This window comes from Coregonus clupeaformis, chromosome 37, assembly GCF_020615455.1.
Source record: "Coregonus clupeaformis isolate EN_2021a chromosome 37, ASM2061545v1, whole genome shotgun sequence".
Lineage (NCBI taxonomy): Eukaryota > Metazoa > Chordata > Actinopteri > Salmoniformes > Salmonidae > Coregonus > Coregonus clupeaformis.
Window position 1 is genome coordinate 24,402,529 of NC_059228.1, and position 20,583 is coordinate 24,423,111.

General features: G+C 42.7%; 1 protein-coding gene across 4 annotated transcripts in view; it reads left to right on the forward strand.

The window, feature by feature from the left end:
- Nucleotides 1-57: 57 nt before the first annotated feature.
- slka (STE20-like kinase a) overlaps nucleotides 58-20,583 on the forward strand; it is a 32,834-nt gene continuing 12,308 nt past the window's right edge. For all 4 annotated transcript variants that reach the window (XM_041866743.1, XM_041866744.1, XM_041866745.1 and 1 more), the window contains exons 1-11: nucleotides 58-911; nucleotides 6,359-6,523; nucleotides 9,610-9,658; nucleotides 11,591-11,740; nucleotides 12,767-12,839; nucleotides 17,219-17,413; nucleotides 17,546-17,627; nucleotides 17,872-18,003; nucleotides 18,113-19,198; nucleotides 19,345-19,475; nucleotides 19,926-20,049. In XM_041866743.1, coding sequence (XP_041722677.1) covers nucleotides 762-911; nucleotides 6,359-6,523; nucleotides 9,610-9,658; nucleotides 11,591-11,740; nucleotides 12,767-12,839; nucleotides 17,219-17,413; nucleotides 17,546-17,627; nucleotides 17,872-18,003; nucleotides 18,113-19,198; nucleotides 19,345-19,475; nucleotides 19,926-20,049 — 2,337 coding nt within the window. In that variant the 5' untranslated portion in view covers nucleotides 58-761. The remainder of the gene's footprint in view (nucleotides 912-6,358; nucleotides 6,524-9,609; nucleotides 9,659-11,590; nucleotides 11,741-12,766; nucleotides 12,840-17,218; nucleotides 17,414-17,545; nucleotides 17,628-17,871; nucleotides 18,004-18,112; nucleotides 19,199-19,344; nucleotides 19,476-19,925; nucleotides 20,050-20,583) is intronic.

The following is a 20,583-nucleotide window of genomic DNA, read 5'->3' on the forward strand; positions in this document are numbered from 1 at the left end:
AGCTTCCATTGCGGCTGCGCTTCACGGGTACGCGCTTTCCACAACATACAGCAAGGAGGAGGAGGCAAGGCACTCTATCATCAATTCTGAAGTTGGTTCGGTATGAAGGAATAACCCGTATTAAAACTAACCGGCAGAAAATGAAATGTGAAGAAATGGCCACACCATAAAGGACTACCGACTCCTGGAGCTTCAAATCTGAGAAACTTCATTTCATTCTCGCGTTTATTTTTCCGTTCCTTGTGAAGACAGAGGAGTTTTATTAGCTTGCGTGGTTGGGCCGTGACTACGGGTTATGAGTATGTCTTTGAAGGGAGTTTTATGAAATCGATACTGCTGAACTTCAAGACGATGCTGCCAGTCTGTTGAGATCCATTTATTTAGCCGCTAGTTACATTATCATTTGTGTATTTGTGCAGTAACCATCCCAAGCCCACCCCTCTCCTGCATTTTGTTGAGAATGATCAAATGTAGCCAACGAGTTATGTGAACGGTTTAATTTACAATAATAATAATACGCGATTGATGTTTCAGCTCATGAGTAAATGCGGGTATTGAATTGTAGCTTATTATTATTATTGGGTTTATTTCAAGAATCATCTGTCGACTTGTCTAGCAGCTAACGTTAAATGGCCACAGTGGCGCGAGCTAGCTGCCCTATTACAGCCTGATAGACACTTGGACGTTATTGTGCATTTTGGATTCTTCTTCTTTCTTTGTGGGAATTGCTGGAAAGGCCACTCAGACTAAACTCACAGAAGATGTCGTTCTTCAATTTTCGAAAAATCTTCAAGTTGGGGTCTGATAAGAAGAAGAAACAGTATGAGCACGTACACAGAGACGAGAACCCGGAGGAAATCTGGGAGATTATTGGGGAACTGGGAGATGGGGCCTTTGGGAAAGTGTACAAGGTAATAAGAACGGTTTTATTCCCTTTCAGTATAAAAGCCATTAAGGTCAAGCCTGTTACTCATGATACCTTCATACAGGAAGTTCTACTGAGAGACATAACTCAACCCCTCCTATCATCAGCATGTCAAAAATGATTTTTTTTCTCCAAATTGAGTTCATGGCCCATCTCATTTTGTCATTTTTGTTCACCTTTGACATGTCAAATACTAGGCTACCTCAACATGAAATATTGCAAGACTCATATTGCCTGCCTAAAGCAGAACTTTTTTTTACAGATGCATTTTTCTATGAATGAATATTGAATATGGTAGTAGTATCCTTACTGAATTATACATTACTGGTAAACGATGACATTTTCAATGCTCGTCTATGTCGACATTCAGTTTTCAAGGAGTGGCTCTCCTAGAAAGTCAACGGGGCCTCCATAATGATAGGGTGGGTTTTAAGTGCAAATAAAAGGGTTCAAGTTCATACTCCCAGAACAGCAGTGCAGTGGGGTATGAAAATCCTCATGGCTAGTTGGGAAGGGAAACTCTTAGGCTGCAAAACAAATCAGAATAGTTCACATAGATACACCAGTGATCCGAGAAGAGCTTATTGTTGACTGTGAAGATGAGAGCAATATGGATTACTTGAGGGTGTGAGTTGCAGGCAGTAAACCTCATAGGAAACAGGATGCAGTTGAATAGTTACCTAGATAAGGAGGCCTTATCAATCAGAAAGGTCCCAGCAGTGTAGACACATCATTAGTGAACAGGTACTTTGTTGACATAGCCCAGGGGGAGCAGGATGGGCGTTAATACCATGTACTGTACTGTAGCAGGTTCTCATGTCAGAAGTATGTGGGTGGAAATGTGTGATAATGAGTAAATGAGGGATACAAAGTATATACAGGTGCTTACACACAGGTGTGTTTCCTGAGTTAATTAAGCAATTAACATCCCATCATGCTTAGGGTCATGTATAAAAATGCTGCGCCTGAGACAGTGTTTTTCATCACCATCAACAAAACACCAAATTATGGAATTTCTTGTAAATGATGGTGTCATATCCCTCCAATAGAGTTCCAGACACTTGTAGAATCTATGGCAAGACACATTGAAGCTATTCTGGCTCGTGGTGGCCCTATGCCCTATTAAGACACTTTATGTTGATGTTTCCTTTATTTTGGCAATTACCTGTAGATTACCAGTTGTATTAGTCTATTCTTGGCTCTGGGGCTAGTAATCTAAATCATTCAATAGTCGTGATGCTTATTTAGGCCTGAACATTACTCTGTCAGGGTTGGGACCAGCACACTGAGAGGTAGAACTGTTAATGATTTACCTCCTACTGTACTTTCTTCATTACCTCCTACTGTACTTTCTTCATTACCTCCTACTGTACTTTCTTTGTTGTCTTGTTATCTTTGGGACTGGTGTCATCTTTGACCTAGTCAGCAAGATAGAGCAGAGGGAATAGCACTTTTGTTGTTGACTTGTTCATAGATGGTATTTACATTTACGTAATTTAGCAGACGCTCTTATCCAGAGGGAGGGGGGGTAGAAGGATTACTTTTATACTATTCCAGGTATTCCTTAAAGAGGTAGGTTTTCAAGTTTGGGGTGCCAGAGCAGTGAATAGCTTTGACTGGGCTGAGCGGGAACTGTGCTTCCGTAGAGGTAGGGGGGCTAGCAGGCCAGAGGTGGATGAACGTAGTGCCCTCGTTTGGGTGTAGGGTCTGATCAGAGCCTGAAGGTAAGGAGGTGCCGTTCCCCTCACAGCTCCGTAGGCAAGCACCATGGTCTTTTAGTAGATGCAAGCCTCAACTGGAAGCCAGTGGAGTGTGCAGAGGAGCGGGGTGACATGAGAGAACTTGGGAAGGTTGAACACCAGACGGGCTGCAGCGTTCTGGATAAGTTGTAGGGGTTTAATGGCACAGGCAGGGAGCCCAGCCAACTGCGAGTTGCAGTAATCCAGACGGGAGATGACAAGTGCCTGGATTTGGACCTGTGCCGCTTTCTGTGTAAGGTAGGGTCGTACTCTGCGAATGTTGTAGAGCATGAACCTGCAGGATCGGGTCACCGCTTTGATGTTAGCGGAGAACGACAGGGTGTTGTCCAGGGTCACGCCAAGGTTCTTTGCACTCTGGGAGGAGGACACAATGGAGTTGTCAACCGTGATGGCGAGATCATGGAGCGGGCAGTCCTTCCCCGGGAGGAAGAGCAGCTCCGTCTTGCCGAGGTTCAGCTTGAGGTGGTGATCCGACATCCACACTGATATGTCTGCCAGACATGCAGAGATGCGATTCGCCACCTGGTTATCAGAAGGGGGAAAGGAGAAAATGAATTGGGTGTCTGCGTAGCAATGATAGGAGAGACCATGTGAGGATATGACAGAGCCAATTGACTTGGTGTATAGAGAGAATAGGAGAGGGCCTAGAACTGAGCCCTGGGGGACACCAGTGGTGAGAGCACGTGGTATCTGCTAGCGGAACTTTGATGACCAAGAGAAAAATCTAAACGTAATGTCTAATGTAAACAAATTGTTCTCGCATGCGCATGTTCCGGTATTCTATAGGTCAGAAGTCTTTTATGCAGTCCTTGGAGCCTTCAGTTTCTGCTGATTCTCTCCTTTTCCTGGAACTTAACTGATCAAATTATGTTAGTGATTAGCCAGTGAGTCAATTTGCCCCGGTTACCCAAGTCTTCATTAGCTGATTAGGAGGCAATGATGAAAGCCAGGACTGGAGACACTGCAGCCCTCAAACAGAGTTGGGGAAAACTGACGTACTCAGTCATGCGTTCTAATGTCTCTGTCAACATAAGAACATCTTTGGTGTATTTAAACTGGATATCTTTTGTCATTAGTAAACACATCATGTCAATTGTTTCAGTGAGCTCCACTCAAATGCGCAGCGGTCTAAGGCACTGCATCTCAGTGCTTGAGGCGTCACTACAGACCCCCTGGTTCGATTCCAGGCTGTATCACAACCGGCCGTGATTGGGAGTCCCATAGGGCGGCGCACAATTGGCCCAGCATCGTCCGGGTTTGGCCAGTGTAGGCCGTCATTTTAAATAAGAATTTGTTCTTAACTGACTTGCCTAGTTAAATAAAGGTAAAATAAAAAATAAAAAGATTGTACTTATAATTCCTATCCACTCACAGTCATGGAATGTAGTAAGTTGAGTTTGCCCTAATGGTTAACAATAACCAATCACTTGACCAAATCTGTTACCATGTAATGACAATATCATACCCTGTACACTATTATCTGTCATCCCTTGGCCTACAACCGTTATTCCACACTACTGTACCTTAAAAGATCATTTTGCTTTTTCACAACCAAATCTCTATTTGTTGTAAAAGGATCCATATACTTTTTTTGCGATTTCACTTGTTTTTGAGAGACTTAGCCCAACCAGCGATTCACTTCCTCATCCTCATTGTGCACTACAGGGGCTCTGAAAAAACATGAACAAATGCTCCAAAAACGCCCAAATACGTCCTTTTAGAAACGTAAAAGCTCTCAGTATAGTGATGCTGGTCTTTAGATGTTGTACACATTAAATTGTGTCATTCCATACTTTATCCGCAACGTTATATTCCATTTTGTTGCAAATCAATCTGTATTTGGCTGTTTTTGGAGCATTTGTTCATGTTTTTTCAGAGCCCCTGTATGGCACAATGAGGATGAGGAATTGAATCGCTGGTTGTGGTAAGTTTCTCAAAAACAAGTGAAATCGCAAAAAAAGTGTCTGGTCCCTTCTATATTACATGCCATTTACATCAAAAATAGAGATTTGGTATTTTAAAAAAAAGCCAAATTCTCCTTTATCATATTACAGCCCTGTGGTGGGTGTGTCACACTGAGGTGTGGTGGTGTTAGAGGCGGCAGCAGTGGGTGAATCAGCTGGCTGGGTCTGGGAGGAGGGGGATTCTTGGCATTCAGCCTGAGTCACAGCTCTGAGCTCACCCCATGACAAACCGTGGAGCACAGCCGCTGTAGTGGGTGTGAGGACATGCCATAGCTCCCTGTCACAACAGCTAACACAAACAACTGATAGCCCTCTATTCACATAGCTAGGTTACTTTCCCCTTCATCATTTGAGAGAGCAATACCTTCCCTTCTGCTTGCTTGGGGCTGTGCTCATTCATGCTTCTTTAATGTAAATCTCTGGACCTGTTTTGATTGGGTCTTCTTGCCAGTTTCCTTGTTATGCTTTGCTAAAGGTCAGACTGTTTCTTGGATATGAACCATCAGAGTTCTTGATGGAATGTGAAGGCTGATGCCCAGTAGAACTGAGGTCATAGAGCCCATTAAAATAGGTAGGCAAATATCCCCAGCATCACAGGTATGAGCTCGTGTTGAATGTGTGACCGCTGAGGCTAGGGCAGGCGATGCCTGGTACAGACAAAGAAAGGGAGTGACTGTGTAAATATAAAGTCTGATGCAGTTCGCTACACTGACACTCCCTCCCTCCTTCATTTTCCTTAACTCCACTAGTTTGGCTCTGTATCCATAAACATTAAGGCCAAAGCTTAGCTCAAAATAGCAGCCCAGTCTGCTAATGAGAGAGAGGAAGTGGAGAATGTCATTCTTCCCATTAAATGTCTTCCTTTTCAACCAGATCAAGCCTTTGCAAGTAGCCAAAGGAACATGCATGTATCTATATGCTTTTGACCAATACACATGGTTGCTCGTTTATGCTTCCTAAAGCCATAAGCTAATACCTTTTCTATATATCTAATCTAACTTTTAGCTTGAGCTGGATCCTAAATCCCTTGGTTTTATTGTAATTATCTGCTGTCAACATTTGTCTGTTTTATGACTCCTGGTTACAATAACTTTTAACTATCATGACCATTTTGTTGTTTGTTGTTTTCTTAGAAAACTGCACCTTTTGATATTAAACATGATATAAAATATGTTTAGGTAATTTTTTTTACAGTAGTTATCACCAAGGATAGATAGCATAGCTTGGGCATGTGGTACCAGTTGTTCCTATGCGTTTCCTTTCCGGAACAGTTAACCTTGATAGTCTGTTAGGCTAGTAAATACAGTTTAGCTATCTGTTTTTTCCAGAGACTCCACACTGTAATTGTCCTGACCACAGATGGGAATTGGGCCTCTCCTCAAGCTGATTTTCCTGCAAATATAAAGCCTCTTTCTTATGTTTTTGTGTCTGTATGATGAAATACATTTACAGAAAGATGTGACCTTTAGAAAATTGCCTTCAGCTGCACTACCATAAACCACTCCAATGCTAAATGCTCCAACTCCAAAACGGCAGTGGCCTTTTCATGTTATCGTTACCGTTCATAAATGTCTTTACGTTAACCACTATCCATTAGTACGGCTAATAATCTGCAGCGCTTTTTCTGCCGTGTGAGTTTGATCGAATGGCGCTTCTTGTCAGGAGAATACATTCACTCATTTCCCTTTTCGTTGTCTTTGTTGTTTTAGGCCCAGAACAAGCAGACTGGGACCCTGGCTGCTGCCAAGGTGATCGATACCAAGACAGAGGAGGAGCTGGAGGATTATATGGTGGAGATTGACATTCTGGCCTCCTGCGATCACCGTTACATAGTCAAACTGCTGGATGCCTTCTATTATGAAAGTAAACTGTGGGTAAGTGGGCTCCCTCTGGAGGAGTTGGGTTTCTCAGATGTGGAGAACAGGGCCACTTAGTGTTCACAGTTCACACCACTCACACACTTGTGTGCATACTCATGATCCTGCTAAGGTGGGGGAGTTCACCGTCTAACACTTGAGAAACCTCAATCTATATGCACCTTACACAAGTCAAAAATGATGATATTTCTCATTTATATACAAACCAGTGCTTTATAGATTAACCTTACGATTCAAATAAGGTCGCCTCACATTCTCTTATCAATGTCGCACCTTATTCTCTCTCAAGCCCCAGACTTCACATAGGGATAGTGCTGAGCGATACATATTTTTATTATTATTAAATAACTAATTGACTAATGTCGGTTCAATTACTTGAATTCCATTTAGTTCTTATTTTTGTGTGAGCCCAATGTACCGTTTCTCTAGAGAGAAATCAGATAATTCACAAGATAAATCAAGTCAAGAACTATGTGGGACACTGGGTTGAAGGGAGTTGTAGTTTTCATTAAACAAATATTCAACCTAGTTCAGCGCAGAAATGTGGAAATTAACTACAATGACCATCCATGGCGCCGGTTCTTTCGGATACACTTTTACGCCTGCTACGTAAGGTTAGATACACACAGACCGCATGATAGAGGAATGTACACAACACACCGATGAGAGGCATAGAGACTGTTCGTGAAAGTTTACCTTTTCTACTTTAAAGAACTAGAACAATTATCTTGTCAGACAGCTCTGCAGCATACTTAGGCAGTCTAGCCTAGCTAAATAGGATGGCTAAAGACAGTACAGTATGGGGAGCACAGAGATAACATTAGGTGGTCTGGCTGGCTGGCTGCTACTGCCTGAGCAGAGATGAAATGATGACTAAGTCATCAAATAAAAACCAAAGTAATGTATTCAACTTAAATATCTTATTATTCATAGTCATTTACTATTTTTGTGTTGATGTCTACCCAATGTGGACCTGACCTGACATAATAATTTAGTCATTATTTCATAATGCATTTCATGTTTTGAAAAATAATCTAAATCAAATCAAAACGTGATTATTTTTTCATAAACGAACCAACCTCAAAAAGCACTAATCACCTTCAACTGCTGTGTAAATGCTGTCAGTGGATCCTGTCACACTGTTGGTGTGTTTAGAGAGAACTACCGCGCGATTACGTCCAGGTGGTATCATGTGATCCCCCGCTGTGGGGCTGCAGCCATGGGAAGATAATGGACTGCTACTCTGGGCTAGAGAAAGTGCTGATGAATAATTTAGAGACCTCATGCCATGTAGTGTGTGCCACTGGTTGAGTCCTGAGAGAGATTAACGTGTAACTTCTGCCTTTAAAACATGTCAGGCGTTTAGTTAATGTGTGTGAACATTCCATTCAGTCAAAAAAAAGGACTCATTCATACCAAACCCTGTGCAACAGTAGGTGAATGTAGTGAAATATACTTAAGGCACTGCCAGTAAAATGGTAGCTAGTGCCTGATGACTTACGACGCTGTTAAGGCATAGTAATCAATAATGGAGGAGATTTATGACTGCTTTAATGATAATTGTATCATATTTAATGTATGATAACATTAGTAAACCATTTAAAATGGTTCATTATTGTAAAACGGTTAGCCCTCCATTGATGTGTATCATTACATAATGGATCACCACAGTCTTTCCATCCTCTTTGTTTAACTCACTGAATGGGCGTCGCTCAGTGAAGGTTTTGATTGATTTGTGTTACATCCGATACCTCAAGCTGCTGTTTTACACGTCCTGGCTATGCTCCCATGAATCAGGTGATTAGTATAGCTCACAATAGCTTTTATCACAGAGGTCAGAGGCTGGTCAGTTTTCACATCTCCATAACTGCATTAGTTCATGACATCATCTGATAAACCAGACAGAACTTTACCAATGGCTCAGTGCACTTACCAATTGCTAAGCCCCACCCCCATTGGTTACTGTTGCAACCTCGGACAACATTTTCCTGGGAAGCCCAATTCCCCATTCAACCACTGCCGAAATCCCCTCATAATGATCTCAAACTGTTAGCTAGCCACTGAATGGCTCTGAATTCATTTTTGCCATAGCCCTCACTGGCTTTCATGCGATATAAACTTGAGCTTATCTGAGGTGTAGGACTTGACACAGTTGCTATCCATTGGAGTGCTGCAATTGGTTGGCCAAAATTCTGGGGCGGGGCTTAGCAAAAGGTCAATTGATAAAGTTATGTCTAATAGTTGTTGTTGTAGAAAGTGTTGGAAGGGTTCTAAGAGGTTATGTAGACTGTGGGTGAGTGGAGTAGACCTCTCATTCTCCAGTCTGGCCTTCGTCTGCTGTGTGTGTGGACCATTGTGTCTGGGGCAATGGCTGCTACAATGACTCTTCCTCTTAGGAACAACACTGGAGCAGAGCTCAATAGAGTAGGCATTTGTTTTCCTCACATCATCCTGTAATACAAATAGTGTGGTCAGATTTGAATTGCTTGCGGAGAAGTTGCCGTCTGAGGACTACACTTTTTGAAAAAGAGCTGATTTAAAAAACCTGATGTAGTTTATGCTGCAGATTTATCTGTCAAACATGTATGCCAAACTGAATCTCTTACAAAAAATGAGGAAGTCCCTTCAGTTTTATGATGAAACACTATTGATAAGAATTATTGCACTGGTTAGCATTGCACCACAGTAATTGAGAACCTAAAGAGCTTTCACAAGGTTGTAAAGAGAATTTCTGCTGTGAAGGATATCTGTAATTGAGTGGTCCTTTTACATGTGAATTAAGCTCACAATTTACATAATAGAATTTCTGAATATATCCACTGTGAAATCCACTCATCTTATTGCCCAGTTAAATGAAATGACAAGTTTGTGCATGCAACAGAGAGTAGCTGGAATCAATGTGTCTCGCAAGCACCCTTGCGAAACTTTATTTTCATCCAGCTCCAAAGAATTTGACCTCAAGTCTCCCTCCATTAAAACATTGATGTTTTCAGGTTTGAGTGTTACCCTGAAACACGCATAACATCGAGGGGAAACATTGGTACAGTGTATAGTAACTGTGTATGTAATTTCTCTCTCCTCAGATTCTGATTGAGTTCTGTGCGGGAGGTGCTGTCGATGCAGTCATGTTGGGTGAGTATGGATTTTCAAAAAGATTTACAAAGTAAGTGAAAAAAGGAATACATGGAAAATTACGGCGTCCCTCTGTCCTCAAAGAAAGTCAGATCATCACAAATGTTATTTTTATTTCATTACAAAACAGCCAGTGTAGAATATGTTCCCTCCACCCAGTTGGGAGTGGTCAAAGTGTATAATTATCATAGTTCCCATTTCTAGGAGTGGTTAGTCCAGTTTTAATGCCTCAGTACTTTCTGTTGTGTTATTTTGAAGTTTTAAGGAACCTCCCACCATTGGTTTAGAGTTGAATTGGGACTTGCTGATTTATATTTTAGGCATTTAGCAGACACTCTTATCCAGAGCGATTTACAGGAGCAATGAGGTTTAAGTGCCTTGCTCAAGGGCATATTGACAGTTTTTTCACCTAGTCGGCTCAAGGATTCAAACCAGCGGCCTTTTGGTTACTGGCCTTATGCACTTAACCACTAGGCTACACAATCAAGCCAATCAGATATGACTGGGTGTCAGTCTTTACACTGTGAGATGTAAAATATGAAATTAATCTGAGGCTTTGAGTTGAGACCACATGTCCTCCATTTTGTAACAGCACACTGTCATTCTATTATACCACACAGTTTATTTCACGACCAACTATGACTCCCCTCAAGTCAACTCTAGCTTGTATTTCTATTTTTAGCGAGTAGATTACAATTCACACAGGCTGATAATGATAGCACAAATAGCCTGTTTTGTGTAATGAGTTTACATATAGGCTGCTACCCTTCTTCACTCTAAGCATGTAAGTCACAGGCGGTTGGTGGCACCTTAATTGGGGAGGACAGTCTCGTTCTAATGACTGGAGCTGAATAAGTGGAATGGTATCAAACACATGGTTTACAGGTGTTTGATGCCATTCCATTTGCTCCGTTCCGTCCATTATTATGAGCTGTCCTCCCCTCAGCAGCCTCCTGTGATGTATGTATAGGTGGGAGGTGTTGTTAAAGAGCCACTGAATATGCCGATCGGCACTTGTGTTTTTCTGTTGCTCATTAGAAAAACGCTATTTCAGTTTGGAGGTGTGTTTCCTGACCTATTTCGCGTTTGGTTAATGATGTTTGTCCCCCATGAGACATTGTAGACGCAAAAGCCTATTTCACTTCCTCAAAATCCCCAGAATGAATCTTAAGATGAAACAAGATATCTGTAATTAATGTTGATGTTTTTGCTGAGGATGTTTGAGTTGCGCAATTTTACATCTTAAGGTGTTTGTTGCAGTATTTCTCAAGTAAAATAAATTGCGACATGTTCTTTAATGTAAACCTGCTGGGCAGGTATGTCTCATCGTCTATGCTATTGGATAGAGCGCAATCACCGCAGCTCTTCACCCCATGTTAGTGGGCAAATGGACATCATCAAATCAAAATCCAACCTTCATTTAACTGTTGTGACGTATGGATGGTCCTAACTCAGTTTTTAGATTAGACTGACTTTATGACCTAAATTATCCTATTTACACTTTGTTGTCAATTTTGACACTAGAATAACTGTTTCTGACTCGATTACACAGGTTGTTTTTCCAAAGGGATTTGTTGCTTTTTAAAAGCAGTCACTCTTTAAACAGATATGAGATGTCATGGTAGAACCTCTTCTGTTGGAACAGGAGTGGTCCAGTGTTGTGACTCACTCTTCCATGCTGTTGGTCCAGTCATGACTGCTGGCTGTAGGAAGATGGGCGTGGAGCAGTGTTCTTTTGCAGTTGCTAAGGGTTACAGCCCCATGTCTCCAAATTGTTATGTCTAGTGTGTGTTCACCATGTACTATGAAGGATACAGTACTTAAAGCATAGGTAAAACCTTTATGAAATGTCAACAAACGACACAAAGTTCCAGTGGATAGAGATTTGTGGTACACTAAATTCATGTGTCTGCTTCGTCTATGCCTCTGCAGAGCTTGAGAGGCCTCTGACAGAGCCCCAGATCCGGGTGGTGTGTAGGCAGACGTTGGAGGCCCTGGCCTACCTTCATGAGATCAAGGTCATCCACAGAGACCTGAAGGCTGGGAACATCCTCTTCTCACAGGAGGGGGACATCAAATTGGGTAAGGCCTTGCCTCGCTGGACCTCTATTGGCTCTTTGTCTAAGAACATATCCTACTGTATTTCATGAGTAGTAGGCTGTCCTCTGTTGACTTGAGAATAGGTTTAACTGGTATCCTGAAAATATATTGTTAAAATGTCCTTAATGTGACACTCCTAATAGGCTTTAAGCTTAGGAAAGTGTGGTGTTACTACCCCTTTACTTTGAGGGCCTTTGCATCCAGCCCAGGAGAGAATGTAGTGGACTGGTCACTGGCCTGATATGTGTTGTTAAAAATACAGGATTCATAAATATAATAACCTAATGCACCACTCGTAATGTGGGGGAAAGTTCAAAATAGTGATGATTCATCATCATTATTGGCAACATGCAGGCTGCAAATGTATGTAAATGAAGCCTTGGATATGTAAATGTTGAGTTAAGTGATGGCACCCATAGCTACAGTTTCCATGATGATTCATATGATGTAGGCATACAGAGGGTCATGACGGGGCTAGGCGTAGCCTTAATTAGCAGGCAGTCGCTAGGGACACAACATGCTTCATTTTATCTCTCACATGTACACTAAGACTGCAGTTAGAGGCAAAGTAACATTCAGAAATAATCACAAGGTAGTGTAGCAATGACAGGCTCCAAGTACAAAATTAAGGAGTATATTGTGAATGTGGATGTATATTAGCTTAGATTTCTTATAAATAATATAATAATATATAATATGCCATTTAGCAGACGCTTTTATCCAAAGCGACTTACAGTCATGCGTGCATACATTTTTGTGTATGGGTGGTCCCGGGGATCGAACCCACTACCTTGGCGTTACAAGCGCCGTGCTCTACCAGCTGAGCTACAGAGGACCACAAGTCCAATAAAAACATAATTAAATGCTCTTAAGCCATATATAAACCAAGTAGCAGCAATACAAGTCATTGTGGTGACATCACCATACACATCCATTAAGTCTCTCTGTCATTCTCCATCTCCACCCAACTGCCAAACTACTAAATTCTGAATCAATGTCTGTTTTCAGCTGACTTTGGCGTGTCCGCTAAGAATACCATGACGCTACAAAGAAGAGATTCTTTCATTGGCACTCCATATTGGTGAGTCATGCTGTTCTGATTCTTTACGTATCAAGTTTTATAGCTTCTGATTTGAACTGAACAAAACTTGTATGAGGAGTATTTCATATCCACGGGGCAACCATTTGTTTCGCAGCGATGATGTCAAGCTAATTACCAGTATATTACTGTAGGGGTGAATGAAAAAGCTCTTTCAGAATGTCCAATGCACTGACTTATGTTCCAAATACCGTATTTTCCGTACTATAAGGCGCACCGGAGTATAAGCCGCAGCAGCTAAATTGAATGATATTGAATGATGTGTACATATATAAGCCGCACTGGACTATAAGCCGCAGGTGTTTTAATGTTTAATTACCATATGTAAGGGTTCGTGCACAGAGGGGATTGTCGGGAAAGAGACAAACTGTCTCGCTCTCGTAATGTCTGTCTGTCTTGCTCTCGTTCTGTCTCTCGTACCACTCTCGGTTCCACTTTTACTTTTGCACGCTACCTGTCTCACTCTTTTCCGGCCTCCAGCTTTTCCTGCTGGAGCCCGCCGCTTAAAGGTGGGGGGCGCGGACCGGTCATAGAGCCCATAGAGTTAAAGTTGGTGGACTGTAACCTGTAAAATCCATAGATTTAGGAGGTCTTCTAGTGGCCGTTAGCTGTAAAAATCCATAGATTAGCCGCACCGTTATATAAGCCGCAGGGTCGAAAAATTGGAAAAAAGGCGCGGCTTATAGTCCGAAAATTACGGTAGTATACTCTTTGAAAATCACACCAGAACACACATCCAGTGTACACACAAACACACTAGCTTTCACCTACACACACACACACACACACACACACACACACACACATAAACTAATGGAACACTTGGGCATTCACTCACTCACTCTCGCATGCACAACACACACAAACACCGGGGTTTCCGTTAGGAAAATATAGTGCCGGACATTTGACCGGCAGCATTTTAATTTACCGGACATTTGAGAAATTTACCAGACACACATGCATTGGATGCGTAACCTGATTAGGGCGTCCACCCACGGTGCTCAGAATGACAGAAATCACATTTAGATTATGGCCATTTATATTAACAGAACATGCAAGTCGAGAATGCAACGATGTGCGGTCCTTACCTCATTCTGATGCGCACTTTGAAGATGTTAGAATAACTGTCCACATTTACATTAGCCAACAAGATGAGTAAAGAACAGCAAAAATCACTAGCCTATGTCAATCTCCTATCCCCCATAGTAGAAAAGTTTACCTATTCTATTGGGCAGCTTGTCGAGAAAGAAATAGCCTATTCCAAACAGACTCTGGAACAGTTGTGTGACGTTAGATCCCACATTTATACAACCAGTACAGTGAGGGAAAAAGTATTTGATCCCCTGCTGATTTTGTATGTTTGCCCACTGACAAAGACATTATAGGTCTATAATTTTAATGGTAGGTTTATTTGAACAGTGAGAGACAGAATAACAACAACAATATTATAAATTGATTTGCATTTTAATGAGGCAAATAAGTATTTGACCCCTCACATGACTTAGTACTTGGTGGCAAAACCCTTGTTGGCAATAACAGAGGTCAGACATTTCTTGTAGTTGGCCACCAGGTTTGCACACATCTCAGGAGGGATTTTGTCCCACTCCTCTTTGCAGAACTTCTCCAAGTCATTAAGGTTTCGAGGCTGACGTTTGGCAACTCGAACCTTCAGATCCCTCCACAGATTTTCTATGGGATTAAGGTCTGGAGACTGGCTAGGCCACTCCAGGACCTTAATGTGCTTCTTCTTGAGCCACTCCTTTGTTGCCTTGGCCGTGTGTTTTGGCTCATTGTCATGCTGGAATACCCATCCACGACCCATTTTCAATGCCCTGGCTGAGGGAAGGAGGTTCTCACCCAAGATTTAACGGTACATGGCCCCGTCCATCGTCCCTTTGATGCGGTGAAGTTGTCCTGTCCCCTTAGCAGAAAAACACCCCCAAAGCATAATGTTTCCACCTCCATGTTTGACGGTGGGGATGGTGTTTTTGGGGTCATAGGCAGCATTCCTCCTCCTCCAAACACGGCGAGTTGAGTTGATGCCAAAGACCTCGATTTTGGTCTCATCTGACCACAACACTTTCACCCAGTTCTCATCTGAATCATTCAGATGTTCATTGGCAAACTTCAGACGGGCCTGTATATGTGCTTTCTTGAGCAAGGGGACCTTGCGGGCGCTGCAGGATTTCAGTCCTTCACGGCGTAGTGTGTTACCAATTGTTTTCTTGGTGACTATGGTCCCAGCTGCCTTGAGATCATTGGCAAGATCCTCCCATGTAGTTCTGGGCTGATTCCTCACCGTTCTCATGATCATTGTAACTCCACGAGGTGAGATCTTGCATGGATCCCCAGGCCAAGGGAGATTGACAGTTATTTTGTGTTTCTTCCATTTGCGAATAATCGCACCAACGGTTGTCACCTTCTCACCAAGCTGCTTGGCGATGGTCTTGTAGCCCATTCCAGCTTTGTGTAGGTCTACAATCTTGTCCCTGACATCCTTGGAGAGCTCTTTGGTCTTGGCCATGGTGGAGAGTTTGGAATCTGATTGATTGATTTCTTCTGTGGACAGGTGTCTTTTATACAGGTAACAAACTGAGATTAGGAGCACTCCCTTTAAGAGTGTGCTCCTAATCTCAGCTCGTTACCGGTATAAAATACACCTGGGAGCCAGAAATCTTTTTGATTGAGAGGGGCTCAAATACTTATTTCCCTCATTAAAATGCAAATCAATTTATAACATTTTTGACATGCGTTTTTCTCGATTTTGTTGTTGTTATTCTGTCTCTCACTGCTCAAATAAACCTACCATTAAAATTACAGACTGATCATTTCTTTGTCAGTGGGTAAACGTACAAAATCAGCAGGGGATCAAATACTTTTTTCCCTCACTGGAGGCCTAGGCTACATAAGAAATCTAAATAAATACAAAAAAAAGCCATGAGTCTGATGAAACAGATCAGAACATTCAGCTTAAAATGTTGATTAATTATTATTTCTTCACATTATAAGCTTAGCAATGAGCACAAGGCAGTAGACTACATGTGAATGTTCCTTCCATAACGCAATTATTGGGAAAACACTTGTCAAAAGCGCATTGCACATGTGAGCGGCTTCATGTGACAGAAATTTAGAAAGAGGGGAGATCTAATATGCAAAAACTAGCATGGGTTGCTAATACTCTAGGATTGTGCGTTTGGCTACTGGACAATGAAAGACAGTTTATATAATATAATTGCCTCCATGGATATGGTCTGATTTTGGCTAGGCTATTTTGAAGCAAGGTAAGACATGCCTCATGTGTAGTAAAACGTTCAAGTTTCAAACAATTAAGTATATGTTTTCAAAATGCATACTGCCTCCAGCTCATTGCAAAGTGGTGTGTGACGCGCTGATGAAGCCTGCCTTCCGTTGCCTATGCAATTTCTGTTTGAAATGCTGTAGCAGCAGCTCTCGCGTGGTCGTACAGATTTTTCACTCAAAGGCTCTGTATCTGTATGCTGTACGCGTGTGATAAATAAGATACATAACGAATATACTGTACACGTGCCAATTTAATTTGGCTAAATTATGCAAATTACCTATAGAGAGATAAGCATGACCGGTCAAAAGTGCCTTTGGAAAGTATTCAGATTCCTTTACTTTTTCCAACTGTAACTTCTGGAGGAGACCTGGCACCATCCCTACGGTGCACCATGGTGGTGGCAGCATCATGCTGTGGGGATGTTTTTCAGTGTCAGGGACTGGGAGACTAGTCAGGATCGAGGGAGAGATGAATGGAGCAAAGTACAGAGAGATCCTTGATGAAAACCTGTTCAGGACCTCAGACTGGGGCGAAGGTTCACCTTCCAACAGGACAAAGACCTTAAGCACATAGCCAAGACAACGCAGAAGTGGCTTCGGGACAAGTCTCTGAATGTCCTTGAGTGGCCCAGCCAGAGCCCGGACTTGAACCCGATCGAACATGTAAATGTATATTTCAGTTTTTATTTTATTTTTGTTATGCAAACATTTCTAAAATCCAGTTTTTGCTTTGTCATTATGGGGTATTATGTGTACATTGATGAGGGGGAAAAAAACTATTTAATCAATTTTAGAATAAGGCTGTAACATAACAAAATGTGGAAAAGGTCAAGGGGTCTGAATATTTTCCGAAGGCACTGTATTTCCATCGACTGGTTATTTCCATCAGGAAACAGGATTTTTTCTTCTTCTCCCGGACAACTGGCCAGAGCCAATTGTATTAATCGTCTTTTTCAAGTTTATTATCAGCCAAAAGCCGGCTATTACCGACTAACGTAAACCCTGACACACACGTACACGTACACATACTAACACAACCTCTCTCTCCTCTGGTTCTCCAGGATGGCTCCAGAGGTGGTGATGTGTGAGACATCTAAGGACCGTCCGTACGACTACAAGGCTGACATCTGGTCCCTGGGGGTCACCCTGATTGAGCTGGCACAGATAGAACCTCCCAACCACGAGATGAACCCCATGAGAGTCCTGCTGAGAATAGCCAAGGCCGATCCGCCCACACTCATGCAGCCTTCACGCTGGTGAGAGTGTAGAATAATGTTATAGCGAGTGATGGAATGAGTCAGGACTGGTGTCGTAGAAACAGACCCTAGACCAGGTGATGGAACACAGTGAATTGTAGTCTGAAATATGTTTCCCCCTCTGTTTGGCAGGTCACCAGAGTTCAATGACTTTCTGAGGAAGGCGCTGGACAAGAATGTGGACCGTAGGTGGGGCACAGCACAGCTCTTGCAGGTGAACGACTCGGCATGTCCGATAACCTGCATATATAAAAAAGAAAAAAACTTGCTTTATTGTTTCCAAGCCTTCTTTCCATCTATTGTCACATGCGAAGAACAAACATCTTGAATACCCCGCCCTAACACTTATTTTAAAGTGTGTGCTGATGTCACACGTATGCCCCTGTATTGACTACATGTTGTGGGATAATTTACTACCTTGTATTGATTGTATTGTGTTTCCCCACCACTCCATACAGCATCCCTTTGTTAGCAGTGTAGTTGACAACAAACCTCTGAGAGAACTGATTGCTGAGGCCAATGCTGACGTCTTAGAGGAAATTGAAGAAGGTAAAGAGGAAGAGGAAGAAGAAGAGACGGATGCAACTCTGGTATGTAGTATACCGCACTGTTTTCATCATTCAATATGGAATAGTGTCATAAAAGGTCATAAAGTCTCCCAGCATTGATTGGCCATGTGTTTTCCCTGTTTCTGTGAAGGTGGTGCCCGGACATAAGCGAGCGCCATCAGACACCAGCATGGTCAGCTCTGAGGATGAGAAGCTCTCTGAGACCACCTCTACACTGGACTCAGTCACAGAGAAGACAGAGCCTGAGACTGCAGAGGATAAGACCAGTGATAAGCTGTCTGACGATGGCCTGGGGACCAGCGTGGGCGACAGGGCAGAGGGTGAGAAACTGAACGAGGTGTCTGATGCCAGTAATGAGGACTTAATCAATGGACAGGTGAAGCCCATGGAGCCCAAACCAGAGGAAAGCCCTGCAGGAAAGCTTGAGGAGATTCCTGACCGTCAGATCACCATTGTGTCAGAAGCACCATCAGACACACAGGAGAGTGTGATTGTGAGTGAGGAGACAGGGGAAGAGGAGAAAGTAGAGGATGGACCTCTACAAGTATTCCTGGAGGAAAGAGTAGAAGTAGAGGAGCATCAGACAGAAGAGGAGGAGGAGGAGAAGGTGAAGAGGGAACCAATCACAGAGGATCCAGAGGTGATTCTCCAGCCTCCCACCGAATTCACAGATCCAGGGGACCAGCCTAGTAGTGCTTTAGAGGAACCTGGCGCCGTGTCGACAGAGGTCAATGCTAAACCAGAGGAGACTGAGAAGGAGACACTCATAGAGGAGATGACAGAGGAGGTTAAACCAGAGGCTGATGGGGTCACAGACATAAACACAGACACCGACGTGATTGAAGACACAGACGCAGACAACACAGAATCGGACGTCAACACAGAGGCAGAGGTAGATGCAGCTGAGGGCTCCACAGAGGTCTCTGCAGACACAGAACCCCAAAGAGACAATAATGTAATACCGGTGGTGGTTCTTGAGGAGGGGACAACAGAAGAAAGGGAGGAGAAGCCACCAGCTGAGGAAGCGCGATCCCAGAATACCGTTTCGGAGTCAAAGACCGACCAGGAAAGCACTCCTGTTAAGTCGAAGCCAGATGTGGAGAAGGACTTGGACTCTGGGAGCAGCTCTGCAGCCGATAGCAACAGCATGGACCTCAACCTGTCCATCTCCAGTTTCCTGTCCAAAAAGGCTGAGTCGGGATCTGTGTCCATACAGGTAACAAGGCAGAAGTTGACCAATGATGACAAATGTGTCCCAGATACAGGATGTACAGTGTCATTCAAGTGAACATCCTATTTAAGGGGCCAAAATATGCACTTCAAATTCAGACATTACATAAAACAATATCCTTTTCTCCGCAGGACACGAGACGGCAGAAGAAGACTCTGAAGAAGACCCGTAAGTTCATGGTGGACGGAGTAGAGGTCAGTGTGACCACGTCAAAGATAGTCACCGATAACGACACCAAGAACGAGGAGATGAGATTCCTGAGGTAGGTCTCTCCTCTGTACCGTGACTAAATATGGCATGTGACCCATTTCGGAGTCCTGCCATAAATAGTTATCATTCATTGCTCAGTTCCCTGGCTTTTACAACTCCAAGATTGATGAACAACGATGAAAGGTAGACTTTTATGGTCTATTTTGGCCATATATTTTAAAGAGCAGTGGAAAAAATACTCACCTGCTCCATCTCAAATGTCATCTGTTGTTCCTCTTTTGGTGTCAAGAGTTGACCTTCTTGTGATTCCCTGACATGAGAGCTGGGTTCATTCCATTTTGACTCAATTTCAAGTTAAATCAGGAAATTAACCGGTCACCTTACTCACCTATGGACAGATTCCATGCCCCTCCAGGGAGTTAAATATAATACGTTACAAATCATTTGTTGGAAGGTGGAAATCTGTTGAGTCCAATTGTGAACTGTTATTGTGTGTTGTCAGGCGCCAGGAGCTGCGAGAACTGCGTCTGCTGCAGAAGGAGGAGCATAGAGCCCAGCAAGAGCTCAGCAACAAGCTGCAGCAGCAGAGAGAACAGATCTACCGCCGCTTTGAGCAGGAGATGACCGTGAGTCACCCATCCTGGTGCATCTATCTGTGTGTGCTGTTGTTGTCGTCTAGGGATGTCCCCTTGGAAACCAGATGATTCATATCAATGGGTTTTTATCCTGCACACATATTCAGATAGAAATGAATAACAAAATGAGTAACTGTTATTCCCTCTGGTCATGTTAGAATACTTAAAAATATACATCCCTCCGAATCCTTTCACTGATGTGACAGGGTTTTACTGGTAAAAGAAATACAATAAGAAACCTTGCTTTTCAGAATCTGTTGTGAATGTATTGTTATGTTTTAAAAATGGTATAAGTCCCTTAATTTTGCTGGACCCCAGGAAGAGTAGCTGCTGCCTTGGCAGGAACTAATGGGGATCCATAATAAATACAAATACACTCAAAACATGCATTTGCCATTCCACTAAGGATCAAATCAAATCAAATCAAATGTTATTGGTCACATGCGCCGAATACAACAGGTGCAGACATTACAGTGAAATGCTTACTTACAGCCCTTAACCAACAGTGCATTTATTTTTAACAAA